Source organism: Vombatus ursinus, unplaced genomic scaffold, assembly GCF_900497805.2.
Source record: "Vombatus ursinus unplaced genomic scaffold, bare-nosed wombat genome assembly UNPS02004596.1, whole genome shotgun sequence".
NCBI lineage: Eukaryota > Metazoa > Chordata > Mammalia > Diprotodontia > Vombatidae > Vombatus > Vombatus ursinus.
Window position 1 is genome coordinate 1,648,883 of NW_020944374.1, and position 22,064 is coordinate 1,670,946.

At 43.7% G+C, this 22,064-nt stretch overlaps 1 protein-coding gene across 3 annotated transcripts in view; it reads left to right on the top strand.

Moving 5' to 3' along the window:
* GRIA3 (glutamate ionotropic receptor AMPA type subunit 3) overlaps positions 1-22,064 on the top strand; it is a 278,796-nt gene that overhangs the window by 138,630 nt on the left and 118,102 nt on the right. For all 3 annotated transcript variants that reach the window (XM_027838756.1, XM_027838764.1, XM_027838747.1), the window contains exon 5: positions 20,644-20,697. In XM_027838756.1, the coding sequence (XP_027694557.1) occupies positions 20,644-20,697 (54 nt within the window). The remainder of the gene's footprint in view (positions 1-20,643; positions 20,698-22,064) is intronic.

Here is a 22,064-nt window from a genome sequence, read left to right on the forward strand (position 1 = left end):
GCCTTTTCCCTTTTAAGTAACCACTTCAAAGGAGCTCAAGTCACTCAACTGGGTTTCAGAAGTCTTTCCAGTTTTATAAGGCCTCGTGTTGGATGTTTCTGAGTTGCCAGTAAAATGTGGTTTTAAAAAGAAAATGAAAGAAATGAACATCGGATGAGATCTGGTCTCTACTCTTAACTCTGCTGCTAGCTATATGCATGACCTCACAGAAATTGCAACCTCACTGAGCCTCAGTTTCCTCCTCAAAAAATGGGATCAATACATGCTCAAGGATGTCATGAAGATCAAATGTGAGAATGTATGTGTGCCCTTGGGCAAATCACTTCCCCTCTCTGGGCCTCAGTTTCCTTCTCCATTAAATGAAAGGATTGGATGAAATACCTTCTAAGGTTCCATCCATCTCAGAAGCTATGATCCTATGATCTTATGTAAAGAGTACTTTTTTTAAATCTCCAAAGGTTAGAGCAAAAATGTAAGGTGTTGGTATTATTACACAGTTTTGGGGGAGCAGTATTATCAGCACTATTCAGAAACGTTCTTTGTTCAATCCTGTATGCTCCACCATCTTGCCCCTCCCTGTACACAAACACTTCGTTCTATTTTCCACATGATTTTTCAGGGAGCACTAGTCATAGAAACATTACGTTATAAAGGTTGGGAATCAGAATTGGTTTTATTCATCCACCCTTCTAAAAGGCCTCTTGGGTACAGCAAAATTCAATCACCTCATGACTTTTATTTTGTAGCTTGTTTTTGCACATAAGGGGTTCATTTCCTAGTATTCAACAAACTGTGGTTTGGGTACACTGTCACCAGGTAGCTAATAGGCTGCTACATAGAGCCATGTGGTCTGTTGAAATGCATGTTTTCCCTGAGATTCAAGATGGTGGTTCTGTGCTCAAGCCCACCCCAATTTACCAAAATTCCACATTTTATTTATACCAAAAGGAGATTTCTATTAAAATAACTACACTTCTGACACTTTAAACAACTGCTTATGCTTTCAGTCACCCAGGTTTGCAACCTAGAGTCATCTTTGCCTTTTTCTTCTCTCTCCTCCCTAGCTCATACCCATTCAGCATCCAAATCTCATCAATTCTTCTTCCACAACCTTTCTCCACTCTGAAAGCTACTACCCTACTTCAGGCCTTCCTCACCTCCCACCTAAGACTATTGTAATAGCTTCCTAATTGATTCCCTGCTCCTGTCTACAGCTGCCAAAATAATCTTCCTAAAGCACAGGTCTGACCACGTTACTCCCTCAAGAATCTTTGGGGATTCCCTATTGACTCTCAGATCAAATATCAATTTATCACCTTGGCATCGAATGCCCATTGCAGTAATCAGTACTGAAAGACTTCTCTGTGATCACAGTATCCTAGCCGTCCATCTCTTCCTCTTTCTCACCCCCTTCTAAACTTAGCTTTCATTTTTGCCATGCCTGCTAAGTCTTTCCATTTCTCTCTCATGTCCCAATCATTCAACTCTACTCTGGCCTCACTTTCTTCCCTTCATAGACTTGACTCTATGGTTGGTCAGTTGAACTCTACACTATCCTGTACCCTTCTGAGTCTTACTCCGCTCTACCCTGGTCAGACCACATGCAGAATATTGGGTTCAGTTCTAGATGCCACAATTTAAAAGGGACAATGATACAATAGAAAGTATCCAGAGGAAGGTGACAAGAAGAGTGAAAAGTCTTGAGTCCATGCCGAATGAAGATCAGTTAAAGGAACTAGATATATTTGCCTGCAGAAAAGACTCAAGGGAAACAATATAGCTTTACTTGAAGGTTATCCTGTGGAAGAGGGATTCAACTTCTTCTGTTTGAACCCAGAAGACAGAACCAGTAGCAATGATGAGATTGCAGGGAGGTGATTTAGGCTTGGTGTCCAAAATATTTACTGACAATTAGAGCTGTACAAAAGTAGAAAAGGGTTGTCTAGGGAGGTCGTGAGTTCCCCCTCTCTGGAGGTCTTCAAGCAAACGTTGGATGACCACTTGTTGGGGCTGTTGTAGAGGGGATTCACATTCAGGTTGGATTAGATAGCTACTGAGGTCCCTTCTAACTGATATGGTGGAAAGAATGCTATCTTTGGAGTTAGAGGACCCAGGTTCAAATCCCACTTCTGATAATTCCTACCTGTGTGACCTTGAGAAAGTCACTTCCCCTCTGTGGGCCACCATTTTGCATCAGCAAAATGTAGGAGTTGGACTAGGGTCCAAGTGGCCTCTCGGGTCACTTCCAGCTCTAGATCAATAACCACAACAATGACTATTGGTTTATACTATATGGGCTCTGGTTCTAGATCTATGATCCTGTGACTGCTGAGATTCTAAGATTTTTGGAGCCCAATACAAAACAGAGGGTTGGCATTTCCTCAGAGAAGTGCCTCCCAATGACAGGCATCAGGAGTCTCCCTTCACAAACAATGTTCTTCACTATTCTTCTATTTTCAGATTTCCTTACTGGACCATTTCTTCCCAGCTCTTCTGGCACATAAGTTATCTGGGCTCACGCCAAGACTAAAATTTAAGGTATTCAATATCTGCCTCACAGTCTTTTTCTTACCCCCAACCCTGCTATCATATTTGAGGCCTTACACATGTTGATGTCCCTTTGAACACTTTGGCATTCCAGTTCACCAATATCCTCAGCTCATATGACTTACATCTTCATCCTACTTCAGTCATTCATAAGCAAGAGTCATTCCTTGGATCCCACCAATGTGAGCTCAAGAAAAACCTTTCCTAGGAGATCTTTCTGCTTTTCTGGAAAAACAAAATTGTAAGTGATGCAGTAGAAAGGGCACTGAATGTAGACTCAGAGGACCTGGGTTCGAATCCTTCCTGACACTATCATATGCCCTACTGATCTAAGTTAAGTACCCCCTGGGCCTTGCCATCTGAACTGTCCCTACATCCTTAGAATCCTGAGCACTTTCTGAGAATCCTGGACTTTCCATCCACCTTACAGCTGAGTTTTCTTTTATGTGTTGTTTCCCCCATTACAATATGAGCTCCTTGAGAGAAAGGACCATCTCACTTTTTCTATTCACATCTCTTTGTGCTTGGCACATAAGAAGTGCTTAATAAATACTTTTTCCTTCCTTCTTTCCTTCCTTCACCCTGCCTCTGTGACCTTGAACTCATCACTTAGCAGCACCGTAAAATGAGAGATCTGGACTGGTTGGCCTTTCAGCTCCCTTCTAGCTCCAGATCCTTGGCCTGCATGTAGGGATTTTTTAAAAAGTGATACAGAAAGCCTAGCTAGCTTCTAAGCAATCCTAGAACACTAAGTCACAGATACTGCCTGAGCACTTCTGCGCCTGAGGGTCTGAGAAGCTGGCATTCTGCAGGGGCCCACAGCCGTCTGCTTTACACAGCAACCATTTCACGGCTATCATCTTCACTTGATGGATGAAGAGCTATATCCTATTAACACACTGAATTGAAAATCTGCCCCTTGTACCTACCTTTGCCTAAGAGCTCATTTATGACGATCGGATCCATTTACTCAGAGTGAAAACAATCTAACTCAGTGATGGGCTCCATAAGGGGAGGAATCAATTTGGAGAGCTCAGTTCTCATTGGATTAGGTAGTGACATGAATGCCCAAGTAATGTTTCTAGCTGCCGGCAGCTTTTCCTGTTAGTGTGAGAGTGTGCTGTCCATATTGCAACATTGGAGCACCTCTAGCTATGACTAGCCATAGGTCCCATATGTATGTCGGTTGAGAAATTCCATTATCTTCAAAGGGATACCCATGCTAGTGTTCTACAGGGTACAGGGGGTCTCTACCCCTAACCCAGTGAGCCTCTCTCAGACCGCTGGTCTAGCCTTTCTGATATATGAGCTGTGAGTTTCTGAAAGACTCTCTCTGCCTAGATCAGATTTGATAGCATCATGGGCTCTTAGAACTCTGACAGGCCTCAGAAGTCAAGACCCAAGGTCAAATGGGTACTAGGTAACAGAGCTAGGGTTCAAACTCAGGTTCCCTTGACTCTAACTTCACTGGGTTTTCCACTACTCCACACTGCTTGACTCATCTAGGTAGCCTAGCTCCTTACCTTTAAAAGTAGCAGTTTAATATTGGTCAATCAATCAACAAGGATTGATTCAGTGCCAGGCCCTGTGCTAAGCCCTGGGACTACAAAGACAAAAAATGAAACCATCCCTGTCCTCAGGGAGTATACCCTCCATAGGTCCATATATAAGGATATACAGAATACCTACAAAATGACTTCAAGGTTGTTTTATAAGTGAAGCCCCTAGCAGCTGGAGGATCAGCAAAGGCTTTATGTAGAAGGTGATGCTTAAGCTGAGTATTGAAATAAACCAGGGATTTCAAGAGGCAGAGGTGAGAAGGGAATGTATTCCAGGCATGGGACAAAGCCAGTTCAAAGTCAGGGAGACACGAGGAAGATGGAGTGTCCCAGGTGAGGAACAGCAAGCAGAGCACTGTCGCTGGATCATAGAGTGTGTAGAAGACAGAAATGTATATTATTTAACCCATAATGAGCCAACCTAATAAAAGTGTGAGAGCAAGAATACCTCCCAATCTCAAAGAGGGGTAAGTACCAGGACAGTACTAGGATTCAGACTTAAAATACTTACCAGTAACTGGGTTTCTTCTAGCTCCTAGATCTGTGGACCTCTGTTAATTTGACAAGACTGCAAGCATAGGATTATAGAGACTACATAGGTCCCTAGATCTAGACCTGGAAGGAACCATTTGTCGTTTTTGTTGTTGTTGTTGTCAAGTCATTTTTCAGTCGTGTCTAACTCTCCGTGACCCTAGTTGGGGTTTTCTTGGCAAAGACACTGGAATGGTTTACCATTTCCTTCTCCAGCTCATTGTGCAGATGAGGAAATGAGACAAACGGGATGAAGTGACTTGCCAGGGGTCACACAGCTAGTGTCTGAGGCCAGATTTGAACTCAGGAAGATGATTCTGGCTAACTCCAGGCCCAGTGCTCTATCCACTGCAGTGCCACCTAGCTGCCCAGATTAGAGGGGACCTTAAAATAGAGAATGTCAATGCTGCAAGGAACCTGGGAGTATGAAATAGAAAAATGCCTTCCCCAAGGTCATCCAGTGAATCAGCAGCAGAGCCCAGGCCTCCTGCCTCCCCTCCTTTCCCTGCAGCAGGCTGCTGTTTATGCTGTCTAGTACCTACTTTCCCATAAATCCTGGTCCCTCCTTAGCACAAACACTCAGGAGCTGAGGGGAGTGCCTTTTTCCCAAGTTATGAAAACACAAACTAATCTAATTCTGCTGTGTAAGCCTAGCTGACACGAATATCCCTTGGTATTGAGCTAATCCCACATCTTAAATCAAATAGGAACTCAGATCTGCCACTTTCAAGAGAAAAAAATAAAGATTTGAGTGGCTTTTTTGCTCTTTCCCTCAGGCAGCAATACCTACGTTCTCAGGCAACAGTGGGGAAAAAAAGCTATGATGACTCACAGCCTGGTGGTCTCACCCTGAGAGTGCCCAGAAGCCTTACCAGGCTCTAAGCATTTGATGCCATCTGACTTCCTGTCTTGCAAGCAGGCCCGATCCCCTTCCATCAGGAGGTTCCCCCAGATCCAGAGCTATGGGGTTGGAACAATTAGGTTAGTCTCTCAGCTGCCTCATTAAGAGAACACTGCCCTAGATCCTGACAGATAGCAAAGGATGACTTAGGGATATCAGCAGGAAGGCAGGTCAGTGTTGGTCACCAAAGCCATTGGCTTAAGGGGCCAGAGCCCCAGGAGCTGAGCCTGGACATTTGGAGTACTCTTCTGGAAAGCTCCAAGAGATTGCAAGCTAAGAGGTGGGATGGTAAAAAATAATATGAGGAGATTCATAGAATGCCAGAGCTGGGTAGGATCTTCTGTTATAAACTATAGAAGGTCAGACAGCACAGAGATGGTTGAGTCCAACTCCTTTATTTTACAGAGTAGGAAACCGAGGCTCAAAGAAGTAAAATGATTTTCCCAAGGTTACACAGACACTAAGTAGCAGAATTGAGACTTAAAATGTGTCTTTGAAACCCCTCATCCAAACACCTTCCAGTGGTCTATACCAACCCAAGATTTTCTGGATTCTTATATATTCAGAGGGACTTGATGGCTGTTTTCAAGTATCTGTAGAACCAAAGGACAGGCTCATTCTGCTTGGCCCCAGAGGACAGGGCCAGGATCAATGGGAAGAAGTTGCAGATGTAGGCTTGATGTCAAGAAAAGTTTCCTAACAATTAGCCACACAAGAGTGCATTGGGCTGCCATGGGAAGTGGTGGGTTCCGTCTCGATGGGGTAGGCTGAGTGGAAGCCAAATGAGCACTTGTCAGGTATGTGGCAGACAGGATTCTTGTTCAGGTCCAGGTGGGGCTGGTTGACTGCCAGGTTGCTCACAGCTTAGAGAGTCTGCTGCTAGCCTGGAGGTAGGAAGGGGTGTTCCATCTCCCTGGCTCAGTTTGACATTGGTCTAGCTATGGGCCATCCTGTCACAAGGTAGTGGGAGCTTTGGAGAGTCACCAGGCTACCTGTCCCAGAGCAGAGGAACTTCAGCAGCAATCCTACTTCTCCTGGTTCAGAATGGGCAAACTACCTCTGCCCAGATTCCAGGCCCCAGTCTTTGGAGAAATTAATCCACTCATTTTGAGAACACCCTCCCTAAGGACCAGTCCAGGTAATAGGTGACTGTGTGTGTGCAAACAAGCCCATTTGGCTTCTAGCTGTCCCTAGACTCCAGACCAGTCAGCCATGCTCCCAGGCCATCTCACCACCATCTGCCTATATTCCCCTCTTTCTACCTCCAACAGCACAAAACCCACTTCCCTGCTCCCCATTCCCAAAGAGGCATTGTCTCTCCCTATCAGAATTGAAGCTCCAGGACTAAGAGGACCATATCTTTTCTTTTAATATTCATATTCTTATTGCTTAGCATGGTGCCCAGCACATGGTAAGCACTTAATAAATGCTTTTCCATTAATTCAAAAAGTGAGGCAAATCCTCCAATGCCAGTCTACTGGGGCTACTCGGCGGAACACTGAATACCACTCCCTCATCCGATTCAGTCATTTGCTCAACAAGCACCTATTAAATACTGAGTGTATGCAGAGAACTGATGGAGATACAAAGCTAAGAAAAGGCAGCAGTTCCTGTCCTCTCAGAAGGACACAAATACACATCTCTAACATATCTTTTGTGTTGGTTCTGGAGCTGGGATTTCCAATGAGTAAAGGGAACTGCATTGGGCAAACCCTCTCCATCAATCCAGATTGATGACTACAGATCGACTGTAACTTGTAGTCTTAGAGTTAGTACTTGAGGGTGGGACTTGAACCCAAGTTTTCTTATCCCCGAGGCCTGCCTTCTGTCCACTACTCTAAGCTGCCTCAGAAGACTTCCTGGAGAAGAGAGTGTTTGAGTGGGACTTCAAAAGATGGAGAAGGATTCAACAGGTAGAAGGGATGAGAGAGGGCATTCCAAGAGGACAGTCTGAGGAAAAGCTGTGAGGTAGGAAAGTATAGGCTACATCCCGGAGACAGAAGATAGCTCCATTCAGCTGGACCACCGACCATGTACAGGGGACTAGGACTGTTGGATTCAGAATCAGAGGGTGTGACTTCAGTTACCAGCTCTGCCACTTATTACCTGTGTGACCTTGGGCAAGTCACTTCATCCCTCTCTGGGCCTCAATTTCCTACTCTGTAAAATGAAGGGATTAGACTAAGCGGTCTTCCGAGGTTCCTTCTAGCGCTAGATCTATGATCTTATTGTGACTTTGGGCAAGTAACTCCGCTTCCTGGGCCTCAGGAAGCCCCATCTATAAAATAATTTCTGAGTGGGGGAGGAACTGGTAGCTGGAAGATCAGGAAAGCCTTCGTGAAGAAGGTAGTACTTGAGCTGGGCTTTGAAGGGAGCTAAGGATTCTAAGAGGTGGAGGTAAGGCAGGAGTGTGTTCCAGGCATGGGGGACAGCCTATGCAAAGTTACAGAGGTGGGGGATGGAATGTGATTAGATATTTCTAATATCCCTTAGAGTTATGGATATAGAATCCTATGTGTGACCTTTGACAAGTCACTTCCCCTCTCTGGGCCTCAGTTTCCCTGTTTGTAAAATGAAGGGGTTAGACCAAATGACTTCTCAGGTCTCTTGGAGTTATAGATCTAGGATCCTATGATCTCCACTACTCCCCCTTCCCTAGTAAGTACCTGAATGTCCCCACTGGTCTAAGGAATGGAACTCTAGGCTGGCTTCCACGTCAAGGACAGTCTGTGACTTTGGACAGCTCCTCAGCCTTCTTGCTTCAGCGGCTACATCAGTAACGTAGGAAATTCCCACTGGCTTGCTCCACTTGCCCTGCCAGGCCAGGACAGTGGTGGGATGAATCAGAGCAGTGCTATCAGGTACTCTAAGCTCCTTAGAGAGGGAAACTCAACAAATACCGAGAACTATAATTAAACAGAGTCACTGAACCTAATTTCCTAAGTGGAGAGGAAAAAATAAAAAGCCAGGGAGAGTGTGTTCTCTGAGCCAGGAAACTATAATAGCCCTTAACCCCCTTCCATCATCTGAGGCAGGTTTCGTGAGGGAGAAGCTGACCCAGCAGACATGGGGACCTACCTGCTCAACCAGTGGAAATGGTTCAAGCTCATCCCACTGGTTTTTAGGCCTTCCACATATCCATTTCTGTAGCTGAGATAGTGTTCTGATCACTTTAAAGGTTTCAGTTCACAAATTCAGCCCTCAGAAGGCTGATTTCTTTTCTGCCTAGACACTGCCTGAAGTTAGGGTCCACCTACCACCCGGGTCCAGTGACACCTTATGTTCAAACACTTGGTTCCCCTCCATATGGTGCAGTGGAAAAGCACCAGACAGAGAATCCAGACACATAGGTTCAAGACCCATCTCTGCTATTAGCTAGCTATGGGACTTTGGTTAAGTCTCTTCCCTTTTCTGAGCCTCAGTGTCCTTGTATATGTAATACAGAATTGGCGTAGGTCCCTTCCAACACTAGCAATCTATAACTATAATCTAGTGGTCATTTTTGTGAAATCTCCAAATTATATTAAAAATAAGGAGGGATAGGAGGGGGGAGTAGCTTTTTTCATTAGTGAAAAGTTTTCATAGCTTTCCTTAACCAATATAAGCAGAAAAATATTGGTCCCCTATCTCAAAGCAAGAGAAAAGATAAGATGGAAACACAATCTTTGAGGCAAGGAGATTGTTTAATGAGTCACTAATCAATCACAAATGTTTCTTAAGTACCTACTATGCGTCAGGCATTGTGCCAGATCCTGGGGACTCAAAGAGTCCCTGACTTCAAGGAGCTTATGTTCTCTGTTTGGTGGGGGAAAATGTGTACACAGATAAGTAAATTCAAAACATATACACAGTAAGCACAAAATAATTTTTGAGTGGGGGAGGAACTGGTAGCTGGAAGATCAGGAAAGCCTTCATAAAGAGGTAGTACTTGAGCTGGGAGCTAAAGATTCCAAGAGGTGGAGGTAAGGCAGGAGTGTGTTCCAGGCAGGGGGGACAGCCTATGCAAAGGCACAGAGGTAGGGGATGGAATGTCATATATGCAGAACAATGCAGTAGGCCAAGTTAGCTGATGGTAAAGTAAATAAGCAAAAGTAATGTACAATAATACCGGGGAAGGTAGGCTTAAATCAGACTGTAAAGGGCTAAGAGATCAAAAAGAGGCATTATATGTGATCCTGGTGGCAATAGAGAGCCTCTGAAGCATCTTGAGCAGGAGAATGGCATGGCCAGAAATGCATTTTTGAGAGTCTGGGCATCCTGTACTGTGGGGTATGAACTGGAGGCAGGAAGATCAATTACAAGGCTGATTAACCTCTAATCATAAGCTTCTCATACCAAATCTAAGTGCCTTTGGGGGCACCCTTTCCCCACTTCCAATTAGAGCCCCAATTTCCACTTTAACTCTTCCTGCTCCATTGCCTCTCCTCTCCCTCTGCATCCAAAACAAAACCAATTGTTGCATGACAACCATGTTTGCACCAGGCTGCTTAGGAGCTGCAGAGAAAAGAAAGGAGCCTCAGCATTTCAGCACTAACTGGATTCCAAGCTCTCATTCTCTGGCACACTGCAATCCTTCAAACTCCAACTGGCCCATCCAAGCCCCTGCCTTCAACAGTTGCCATGGCAACTCTGACTGAGCCCCTCAGTGGGAACTCTAGGGAGTGGTAAGAAGAGTCCCAACAGGGCAGTCAACCTTCATCCATAACTAGTGGCAGTGGGCCTAGCCCTGAGTCCTCAGTCATTGCCTTTCAGCGGCAAGGAAGGAGAGACATCTCATTTGTCTCCGCACTCCCTCCACAAGAGTTATAGGCTTCTCATTCCCTAGCCTGTTGAAAAGAAAGTACTGGCCCGATGCCCAGCAAGCCTGTCTTTATAGCCAGAAAACTGTCCTTCCTCTCAGTCCTGATGTTATATAACCCCAAGCACAGTGTCCACTGCAGCCTGACTTGTCGAACCGCAGCTCAAAGGCTTGAGCCAGGGAACTCAGAGTCTGTGGCAATGTCTGTACCAGGCCTGGGCACATCCTCCTGCAGTGCCTACCCCTCTGTGCAGGGCAGCTCTCCTGGGAACCAGAGTTGTTGACCCGTGGCAAGACAGGAATTCTGCAAAACTCAGGCCCTCGAAGTGCCTGGGAAATAGGAAAGAAGGGCATTTGGTGGGGAAGCACCTCTCCTTTCTCCATACTCTAAAACCCAGTAATTCTGAAAAAAAAAACTCCCCTTCCTTAGGGTTGCCCCCCCAATAACCACTGGAAGCTTCTTAAAAGCATACTACTTCCAAGGAGTCCGACCAATGCTCTCAACTCACACTGGAATTGTCCTTGGTCCTGAACACATTATGGAATGCAAAAGTTTTGTTTCATTGGATAAAAGTCAAAAGGACTCTTTGTCAAAAGTGAAATGGGAGAAAAAAGAATGAAGGGAAAGAAAAAGGGAAAGTGTATGCTCTCTTACACAACTGATCAAAGACCCCACATTTTTGCCAGCAGGAAGCAGGAGAGAAAACATTAGCCCAATCAGAACATGGACTGGGCCTTGACCAGAGCCCACCTCCACCTTGTGGTACCATTAACAACATCTCTCCTTCCCAAGTCCCTAAAATCAATAGACTCTGCTTCTGAATCCAAACTGTAGAAGATTAGGATTAAAAGGAGGCTTAGGAAACATCTAGTCAGTCAATCGAAAAGCATTTATTAAGTACTTACTGTATGCCAGGCTCTGGGGATACAAAAATAGAAATGAAGCTGGCCCCACTCTCAGGGAGCTTACATTCTCTCAGCATCAGAGTTGAAAAGTGGAAATAATACTAAGATTGGGCTCCAAAGTCTTGGATTGTCACAATCCATGTAACTCAGAGCATGTCATTTTAAGTCTTTGGATCTCAGTTTCCTTATCTTTAGAATGGGGCAACAAAACTTATGGTTATCTAACTTCCACAGAGGTATTCTAAGACATCCATTGTATCAGCCATGCAATGCTATATAAATAATGTTTGTATTGTTATCTAGTCCAACCCAATTATATTATAAATGGGGAGCTGGGGGGTAAAGGTTCTAATTCGGGTTCTGACCTTGATTTATTTTTTCCTTTGGGCAAATTTCTCCCCTTTCCTGGACAGAGAAACTAGGTAGCTAAGTGGATAGAGAGGGCTGGGCCTGTAATCAGGAAAACCTGAATTCAAATCTAGCTTCAGACATTTACTATCTGGGTGACCCTGGGCAAGTCACATAGCCTCTGCCTCAGTTTCCTCAACTGTAAAATAAAGACAACAGCACCTATCTCTCAGGGTTGTTGTGAGAACCAAAATAAGATGGTATTTGTAAAGAGTGTAACTCAATGCTTGGCACCTAGTATATGCTTAAAAATGCTTATTTCTTTCTTTCCCTGGGCCTCAGTTTCCTCATCAATAAAATGATGACTTCTAATGTCTGCTCCAGCTCTGCATTTCTGAAAGCTGAATGTCACATGAGTGGTCCAGACAAGATCTGGAGCAGGAGGGAATTAGAGGAGAAAAATATGACTAGATAATGTCACTTCATAGTTCTAGGGAACATATTGTCCCAGCTAGCATTTCCTATTTAGAGCAACAATGCTCAGTCTAGCATGCTCTGTCCAGGTCTGATTTCATTCAAGATAAGATGTATACCACTAATAGGTCTACTGACCAGCATCCAAGTGTCTGGCTTTGATAGAAACCATGGCTTAGGTCCTAGGAAGCACCACTTTGGGCCTTGGGGTCACTGCCCTGCTTGTGAAAGGTTTCCAGGGCCTGGCTCAGTGGAAGGCAGGCCTCTCTCGGATTGAGTACCTTTGACCTTGAGTTCTTAGCTATGAAGCACATGGCCCTAGGAGATGGCTACCACATGAAGAGCTACAATTCCATTATTTGCACCCCCCACCCCACCCCCACCCCCGATGAGGCCAAGGCTTGATTTAAGGGAGAGCTCAGTCAATGGATTTTTGTGTGGGCTAAAGAGCAAGTAGTTGAGCCTACTAACAGCACTTTGGCAGGGTTATAAATCTGTCTTAGCCACTTCTGGATTCCTTTTCTTGGGAAGCAAGTAGCTACCCTTTCTTTTCAAACAGGCAGAGAGGGCAAGAACACTGGGAGGAAACTGGGAGATAAGGAGTCTTGCAAATAAATAGAGACTGATGCTGGAGTCATAGTTCAAATCTTGCCTCTGATACCATCTATGTGGCCTTGGGCAAGTCATTTAATCCTTAGACCTCAGTTTCCTCATTTATAAAATGAATGAGTTGGACTAGCTAGCCCCTAAGGGCCCTCCCAGCTCTGGATCTATGACACTATACGTGACCTTAGACAAGTCCCTTCCTCTCCCTGTGCTTCAGTTTCCTCCTCGTAAAATGAGAGCCTCTGAGGGCCTTCCCAACTCTAGAACAATTTTCCCATGATATGGTATGTTATAGTTATCAGCTCAGGGGATCCTCATATTAGCCCTTTGAGGTAGGCAGAACAGGGAAGAAACTGAGATTCAGAAAGGAGAAATGACTTACCCATAGTCACACAGCAGGTCACTGACAAAATCGACACACAAAGCCATGTCTTCTGTTTCCCAAGCCTGTGCTGTTTGACTAGGAAACAAGCTGAATTTGGCAATTTTTTGTGTGGCTGTGGTTGTCCAAAATGTGAGCAGAGATATGAGGACAAATGCAAGAGATATTGCGGTAGTAGAATCGATAGGAACTAATTGGATATAGGGGGTGGTGAAAGTGAAAGTGAGGAATTGAGGATGACTGTGGTTGCGACCCTGGGTGACTAGAAGCATGGTGGTACATTCTACCGAATTAGGGAAATTTGGGAGAGGGACGGATCTGCCGGGAAAGATCATTCTATTTGGGACATGTTGAGTTTAAAATGTCTATAGGCCATCTACTGGAAAATGCAGTTGGCAATATGGGCCTAGAGCACAAGACAGAGAATAGGCCTGGATATCTAGATCTCAAGGCATGATTAAGCCCATGGGAGCCAATGAGCTCACCAAGTGAGAGCGCCGAGAGAAAAGAATAAAGGGCCTGGGACAGAGCCATCTTTGGGGACACCCACAGGTCAGAGATAAAGAGCCGGCAAAGGAGGGAAGGAGCAGTGAGGCACACAGGAGGAAAACCAAGACAGAGATGAGTCAGAAAAACTCAGAAAAGTGTCCAGAAGACTACAGAGGCTAAGAAGAATAAAGACTGAGAAAAGGCTGATTGGAATTGGTGATTCAGGGACCAATGGTAAATTTGGAAAGAGTGGTTTCAGTGGAATGATAAGATTGGAAGCTATATTGCAAGGTATTAGAAATAAGTGAAAGGAGGAAACGTGGACTCACTGAGAGTAGACAGCTTTTTCTGGGAGTTTGGCTGTGAGAGGGAGGAGATGATGCCTTGAGGGGCATGGTAGGGTCAAAAAGGTTTTTTAAGGATCAGGGGAGACATTGACATGTTTGTAAGCAAGAGCCTAAAATAGGAGCCAATAGATAGGAAGATATAGAAAATTAGAGGGAAGGAGAGGACACATTTGTGTGGGCAGTCTACTGGAGGAGATGACAGGGGATAGGGTAGAGAGGGAATACAAAAGAAACTCAGGAGTTAAGAATTTTGACCCTCCTTCCAACCATATCAGCAATGTGCATAGCTTGAAAATCCTTGAAGTCTTTATGTAGATTTGGGACTTGACTAAATTCCATGAGAGCAGGGACCCAGTCTCCCATTTCTTTGTAGCCTCAGTGCCTGGCACAGTGCCCTGAGGGCACAAGGTCAGGAAATTCTCAGAGGCAATGAAGACAGCCATGTACATCAACCAGGGAAATAAGGAAGATGTAACCATGCAGTTATTTTTATCAAATGTCAACACGTGGAGACAATTCATCACAGTAATATCTAATGTTCTTTTGTTTAATAGTTAAGCACAATTTAATCATAATCACTAATGTAAATTTAAATTGCTCATTTTACTTACTTTTATTTTGCCTATCTCCTCCCAATGAGCAGGAGAGCTGCTTCCTTATCCCATGATGGGAAAGAGAGATCGAAAGATAAGTTACTCAAATTTGAAATCGCCTTCCTGACACCAGGCCCAGCCCCCTGTCCACTCTGCCACCTAGCTGCCTCTGGGTAAAAAGCTACATACAGTCTCTGCTCAGTCAGGGCTTCCCATCTAGATGGGGGAGGGCAGGGGATGAGTCAGGACATATAAATAGAAAATTAAACAAGTGGCAGTGATGGATTGGAGTCTTAGCTCTGTTACTAACATGTCGTGTTATCTCAGACAAGTTCTCATGTCCCCTTCTGGGACTCAGTTTCTCTATGTTTAAAGTGTTTGGATTGGCTAAGGGCCTTTTCAGCTCTGAACTTCCATGAAGTTCCTTCTTTGGTGCCAAGGCATTGTGTTTCTAGAAGGCTTCTGTTACAAGGCAGCTGTTACTTGGGAAGGGTAATATGTTCACTCATTAGCATCCATTGGGAACAATAATAACAACAGTGATGAGAAATAGTAAAGCAATCAAAGACCTTCTTAAAAAAAGCCAAGCTATGGTTATGGAAGAGAAGGCCTATTAAAAACAGTAATGTTACATCCTCACCAAGTACCTAGTGGAAAGGACTCTGCACTTGGAGTCAGGAGAGGCCTGGCTTGAAAGCCAACAGGTGACACTTACTAACAGGGCCGGGTGGTCCTTTAACCCTCAGGACCTCCATGTCCTCATCTGTCAAACAGGGATGAGAACACTCCTAGTACCCACCTGCCAGACTATTGTAAGGATCAAAGGGAACAGGGGCTGTAAAGTCCCTTTACAGAATACAGCAATCCAAAGAATCACCAAATTTGTGAGCTGCCAGAGATCTCAGGATCCATCTAGTCCAACCTATGCCCTATAACGTAGCTGACAAGTGAGTATCCAGCTTCTGCTCAAAGACCTCCAAGGAAAAGGAAGCGGCCACCACCCCTCCAGGCAGCCTGTTATGAAGCTTTTCCTGACATGACACCTAAGATGGCCTCTTTAGAATTCCAACTGCCCCTCCTGGTTTTGCCTTCCAGGACCAAGCAGGACAAGTCTCATCCTCTCCTCCATATGATAGTCTTTCAAATACTTGGAGAGAGCTAGAATGCCCCCCTCCCCATGTCTTCTTTTCTCCAGACAGAGAATTGATCTTCATATGACATGGACTCAGGGCCTTTCCCCCTCCTAGGTGCCTTCCTCTGGACATTCTCCAACTTATCAATGTCCTCCTTAAACTATGGTTCCCAGAACTGAGCACTATGCTCCAGACAAGGTCAGGCCAGAGCAAAAGCTGCCACATCCCATTGCTCACTCATATTGAGCTTGTAGTCCACTGAAACCCCCAGATCTTTTCCCAAAACAATTGCAGTCTGACTATTCTTCTTCCATCTCACACCAGTGAAATTGATTTTTTTGGTACCAAAGTACAAAGTCATATTTATCCCCATTGAATTTCATCTTATTAGATTCAACCCAATGCTCTTTCTAGCCCATCTGCCAGTGTGTTTATATCTTTACCTTTATCTTATCTTTATGTCATCTGAAAATTTCATGAGCATGTCATCTATGTCTCTATCCAAGTCACTGATAAGAATGTTAAAAAGCATAGGGCCAAGCAGAGATCCCTGGGGCACTCCAATAGAGACCTTCTGCCATGTTGACATTGAACCATGAACAGCTACTCTTTAAATCCAACCATCCAACCCATCTGATTTTATTATTGTCCAGTCCATATCTCTCCATCTTCTCCGTAAGACTAGTCTGAGATACTTTATCCAAAGTTATAAATTTTATTCACAGCATTCCTGACATCTACCAGATTAATAATCATTTCAAAAGAGACAATGATACTAATCTGGCATCAATGTCAGCTATCATCATCATCATCATCATTATTACACACATGTATGCACATAGGTAGTATAGTGCAATAGAAAGAATGCCAAACTTTCTCACTGAACTTAGTCATGGAACCTGAATTCAAATACTACCTCTAGCATTTACATATATGTTACTGTAACTTACATATATATACATATATATGAACTTAAACCTCGGTTTCCTCCTCTGTAAAATAAGGGGGCCTATTTGGCCTATCTGGCTTCTGAGATACTCTCTAACTCTAGATCTACGATCCTATGTGTGACCTTGAACAAGCTACTTGCCCTCTCTGGGCCTCAGTTTCCACCTCTATAAAATGACAGAGTTTAACTAGATAGCCCATAATGTAATCTATGAGCTTAGCAACATGTATATACGTGCACATATGTGCACAACTGTATATATACATATATATATACATATGCACAATACACATACATACACGCACATACAAACATACACATACCCCCAAACCAAGGGAAGCCCACACTACAAGACAGTGTTAAGCTGGAAGTCAGGATGCCTTCTTCATCAAAGGCCTTTTGCCAAAGTGAAATGGTTTAGCTCAGTCTTGAAATATGAATCCCCTTTTACTTCCATGAAGAAGATTCCCACATGAAGCGAGGGAGCCCTCCCCCACTTGCAGTCTGCAAATGTACTTCTTTATATGACAGATGGAGCATGAGAGGGGGGAGGGGAAGGACACACACATTTCCATACCAAAAAAAAAAAAAACACCAAATGTGAAACTGGAAAAACAGATGCTTGCCCATCCCAGAGGGTCTGTGTGTCTCTCTTGAGAGGACCACTGGGGTAATTTGCTTGCAAATTTCTGAAAGTAAGAAAACGTCCAGAATAGAACATGAACAACAACAAAGACTGGTCTTGTCAGTAGGAATATTGGAATTGAAAGCTGGAAGGGCCCTCAGAGATGAAGTCCCACCCCTTCATTTTTACAAACAAGACAACTGAGGCACATAGAGGGGGAGGGCTTGCCCAAGCACATACAGAGGATCCTAGATCTAGAGCTGAAAGGAAGCTCAGACACCATCTAGTCTAGCTCCCTCATTTTACAAAATAGGAAACCAAGGCCCAGAGGGCAAGGGTCACACAGGCAGTAAACTGCTGAGCCAAGATGCAAACCTTGGCCCTCTGGCTCCAAATCCAGTGCTTGTAAGTAGCCAACTAAAGTTATTGTCAAGCTACTAAAGTTGGAGAAATCGAAGATTTCTCTGATTTGCAAAGTGCTTTACGTTCATGGTCTTATTTGAGTCTTACAACACCCCTGCCAATGGGCTATCAAAATTATCAAAGATACACATACCCCCAAACCCAGTTGCGTCCACTGAATGGGCAATGTGACCTCTAAAGTCCATTTCCCCCACATGCCATCACCTCTCCTAACATCATGCCACTGTGTCGACTTCAGTAACTGAGCTGTGACATTTTTCCTTCAAAACATATTTGTGGAGAAAATGACATTTCCTTCAGACAATGGATTTCTATCTAAATCTTCCATAATTTCCCCCTGTCATATTTATCGACTGTTCTGAACACATACCAGTCATCACAGCTTGGTGCCTGCCTTCTTCTTCAGCAACTGATCCCGAGAATTCTTCTGATTCCCCTTCGCCACATTTGCTATGAGTGACCGAGGTGATAGTTGAGTTCAGTCCACATTCAGACATGACTTTGGTGGGGGAAAAAATCGACGTTCTGGACTTTTCATTACAAACTTACTGTCAACAAAAATGAAAAAAATTCAAAGAACATATAAAATAGAATTAAAAACAACCCAAGTAACAATAATAACAATAGCATAAATATAGCACTTTAAGGTTTGCAAAGTACTTTACAAATATCTCATTTTATTTTGTGAGATAGGTGCTATTATTATTCCCATTTTACAGATGAGGAAACTGAGACAAACTGAAGTTAAGTGACTTGCACAGGGTCTTATAGCTAGTTAAGTGTCTGAGGTCATATTTGAGCTCAGATCTTCTTGACCCCAGGTCCAGCACTCTAGCCACTCAGCATGTGAAGAAAATGCTGATAACATCATCATCATTATCATCATAACTCACTTTTTTGTAGCACTTTAAGCTTTGCAAAGTACCTTACATAATTTATCTCATCTGATCCTCACAAAAACCCTGTGAGGTAGGTACTATTATAATCCCCATTTTACTGATGATGAAACTGAGGCTTCAGAAATGTTAAGTTACTTGCCCAAGGTCACAACAGCTAGCTAATAAGTAAGGCCACACTAACTAGTAAGCTAGTAGGGCAGGATTTGAACCCAGGACTTCCTGATTCCAAGGCCAATGCTCTATCCATTCTGCTGCTTGTACTATCTGCCTCATAGATGTGAGAAAAATATTCTGTAAACTTTAAAGTACTATGGAAACAGGAACTATTATGACCACACTGATTTTGGTCTGACTTACTAATTTCCCTCCAGGCTCGGCCTGATTTCTGGGGGTCCCTGTACTCAAAGAGAACTTGTTCCTTTTCTTGGCAAAGCTAGAAGAGTGCTAGGCTTGACTGGTGATTAAATCTTCAATAGGACAAATGTACCTTTCTGACCCACCATTAAATATGTCACAACAACTTAATAAATTGTGTCTGCAAGTGATATTTCTTGCAAGCTGCCAAATAAACATATCCCAAATTATACCATTTTATATAATAGAAGCATGAGAAATAAGCAAAACATTTTTAAACTTTTCACTCACTCACTCACTCTTCTGATATATCTAAATAGTAAAAGAAAAAAAAAATGGACTAGGATTAAAATTCATTTAGAAGCAGGCCCAGTCAGACCTGTGGGTTTCTAACTTTGCCATGACAGTGAAATCCGTACCTGTCTTTCAAGGCCCAGCTCAAATGTCTGCTTTTCCAGAGAGTCTTACTTGAGCACTCTCATCCACCATTATCTCATCTTCTCATCCTCCACTGTACTTTATGACCTCGATCACTCATTTGTCTCTTAATACAATGTATAGCCAATTGGCAGAGGTCTCAAATAAGATCGTGGATGTAAAGCGCTTTGCAAAATTTAAGGCATTATATAAATGCCAGTTGGGCCTGCTAGGTGGTGCTGCAGCAGATAGAGCACCCAGCCTGGAGTCAGGAAGATTCATCTTCCTGAGTTCAAATCTGGCCTCAGACACTTACTAGATGTGTGACCCTGGGCAAGTCACGTCACTCTGTCTGCCTCAGTTTCTCCATCTATAAAGCAGCACCTATCTCCCAGGGTTGTTGTGAGGATCAAATGAGATGATACTTGTAAAGTGCTTTGCAAAAACCTTGAAGTGTTATATAAATGCCAGCTGTTATTATAGAATGCTAGACCTACAGTCAGGAAGACCTGAGTTCAAATCCTGTCTCAGATACTTCCTAGCTGTGTGACCCTGGGAAAGTCACTTAACCTTTCTCAGTCTCAGTTTCCTCATCTGTAAAACAGGAATAATAATAGCACCACTAAGGATTGTTTTAAGGATCAAAAGTCAGAGTTGTAAATATTTTTGTAAACCTTAATGCTCTATATGAATGCTAGCTATTATTCCACTTTCTAAAAATAATTTCTCTAGAATTTGTCTCTTTCCTCTTAAAAGTATCAAAGAATTCAGGTTATTTTAGGATTCCGTTTCATTGATTTAGTCATTCATAGGATTCTAGATCTTGAGCTGGAAGGGACCTCGGAGTCAACTAGTCCAACCCCCCATTTTGCTGATGAGGCCCAAAGAGGTAAGTAACTTGTCCAAGGCTCAACAAACATGAATCGTTTGCTGTGAGTAAAATCCTACACTGAGTGTCAGAACAGAGGTTCTCTCAAATGTAGTTAAGACATGGGGGTGTTTACAGTCTAGTAGGGAGATGTGACATGGGCTCAAAGCACTATAATATAGGATATTATATGTACGTTATATTGCATGTGCATAAGAGAGCTGAAAATCATGTGCTATGGGTTTTTTTTTTAATTCGGTTCAACATTGTGTGCAGAATGTACTAATCACTAAAGGAGATCTAGCTTAGAGTGCAGCACTGTGCTTGATAGAGTAAGCACTTATTTCTTCGTAAGACCTGGTCATAGAGCTTCTGAACATTCCAGCATTTTGATGTACTAGATGTGGTTTAACATTATTTGGTTTCCCTTCTCTCTGCAAGCCTGAGAACACCTTCCTAGGCTAACCAATCTTTATTATTTCTCTTTTCTGCAGGTAGTAATCCTGGGGAAACATTCCAGAGGTTATCACTACATGCTTGCTAATCTGGTAAGGACTCCAGTTAAAAATGTACTTTGGTAATTGTGCCTGCCAACTCAGGCCACATGAGTAGTAATCAGCCAAGGGGGGAACCTCATCAGGCACCCCACATGTCCTTGATCTTGAAAAATGACTTCACTAAATACCAGGAGCTGCATGTAATAGCCATTTGTCCTCAATTACGCTGTTTTTGTTTCAGCTGGGAAGCTCATGGGCTCAAGTAATTTGAAAAATAATAATTTGATAATTTATTTCTATTAGTTTACAGCTTCTTAAATGCAACTTTGATCAGCCTAATCGGATTTTAAATGTTAAGCCCCTACCAAAGTAATTCCATTATGCCACCTAGATTGATGCAGAGACATAGCTTAGTGTCCCAAGATAAAAAGGGCCATGTGTTCATGTAGTTAGGCATGGAGGATTACTCAGAATTGGTATAACAGCACCATTGCCCACTCCGACACTAGCTGTGTGACCTTGGCAAGTCACTTTATCAGGCTGGGCCTCACTTTCTTCCTTCATGACATGAGGAGGTTAGACTGGCTGGCCTGAGGCCCCTTCCAGTTCTAGATCTCTGAGCCTATGTGTGACCTTAGACAAGTCACTTCCTCTTCCTGGGCCTCACTTTCTCCCTCTGTAAAATGAGGGCAGTGGTCCCAATGGCCTCTGAGGTCCCTGCAAGCCCTAGATGCAGGAACCTATGTGTGTCCTTGGACAAGATCCTTCCCTTCCCTGGCCTTGCAGAGTTTCTTACCGAGTTTCTCCCTCTATAAAATGAGGGTTTTAGACTATATGACCTCTGAGTTAGGACCCTATAACTTTTAGGAACACAAAGCATTTCTCTACCAGGAATTCCTGATAGTCTTGCTTAAGGGTTGGGAAAGACTGGGGCATCTGTGGAGGAAATGGAGATCTGTCCCCTTTCCAAGTTAGGCTGACTCTGGGGGGAGGGCGGGGGAAGACAAGGGGTGGAGCAGCTTCAGTTAATTCAGGTTATGGAAAATGGAAGAGCTTGATCCCCCTTCCTACCTCCCAAAATAATGATCTTTCTTTCCAAGGGCTCATTAGGTCCAGACCCAAGCCCATAATTGCCTTTTGAAGTTCTAATAATAAAAGCTCACGTTTCTCTGTCACAGCAAAGTTTACAAAGCATTCCCTCGCCCAACAACCCTGTGAGGTAGGAAAAATCCATCCAGCTTTCCTGCCTCCAGCAGTTCCTGGCTGGGTGACCCTGAGCAGATCACTTAAGTTCTCTAGTTGCAGTTTTTTTCATCTACAAAATGAGGGTGTTGGCCCCAAGGCCTCTGAGGGCCCTGCCAGCTCTAGATCCAGGCCTATCACACTTTCAGATGCTTTAAGCCACTTGCTGCCATGCA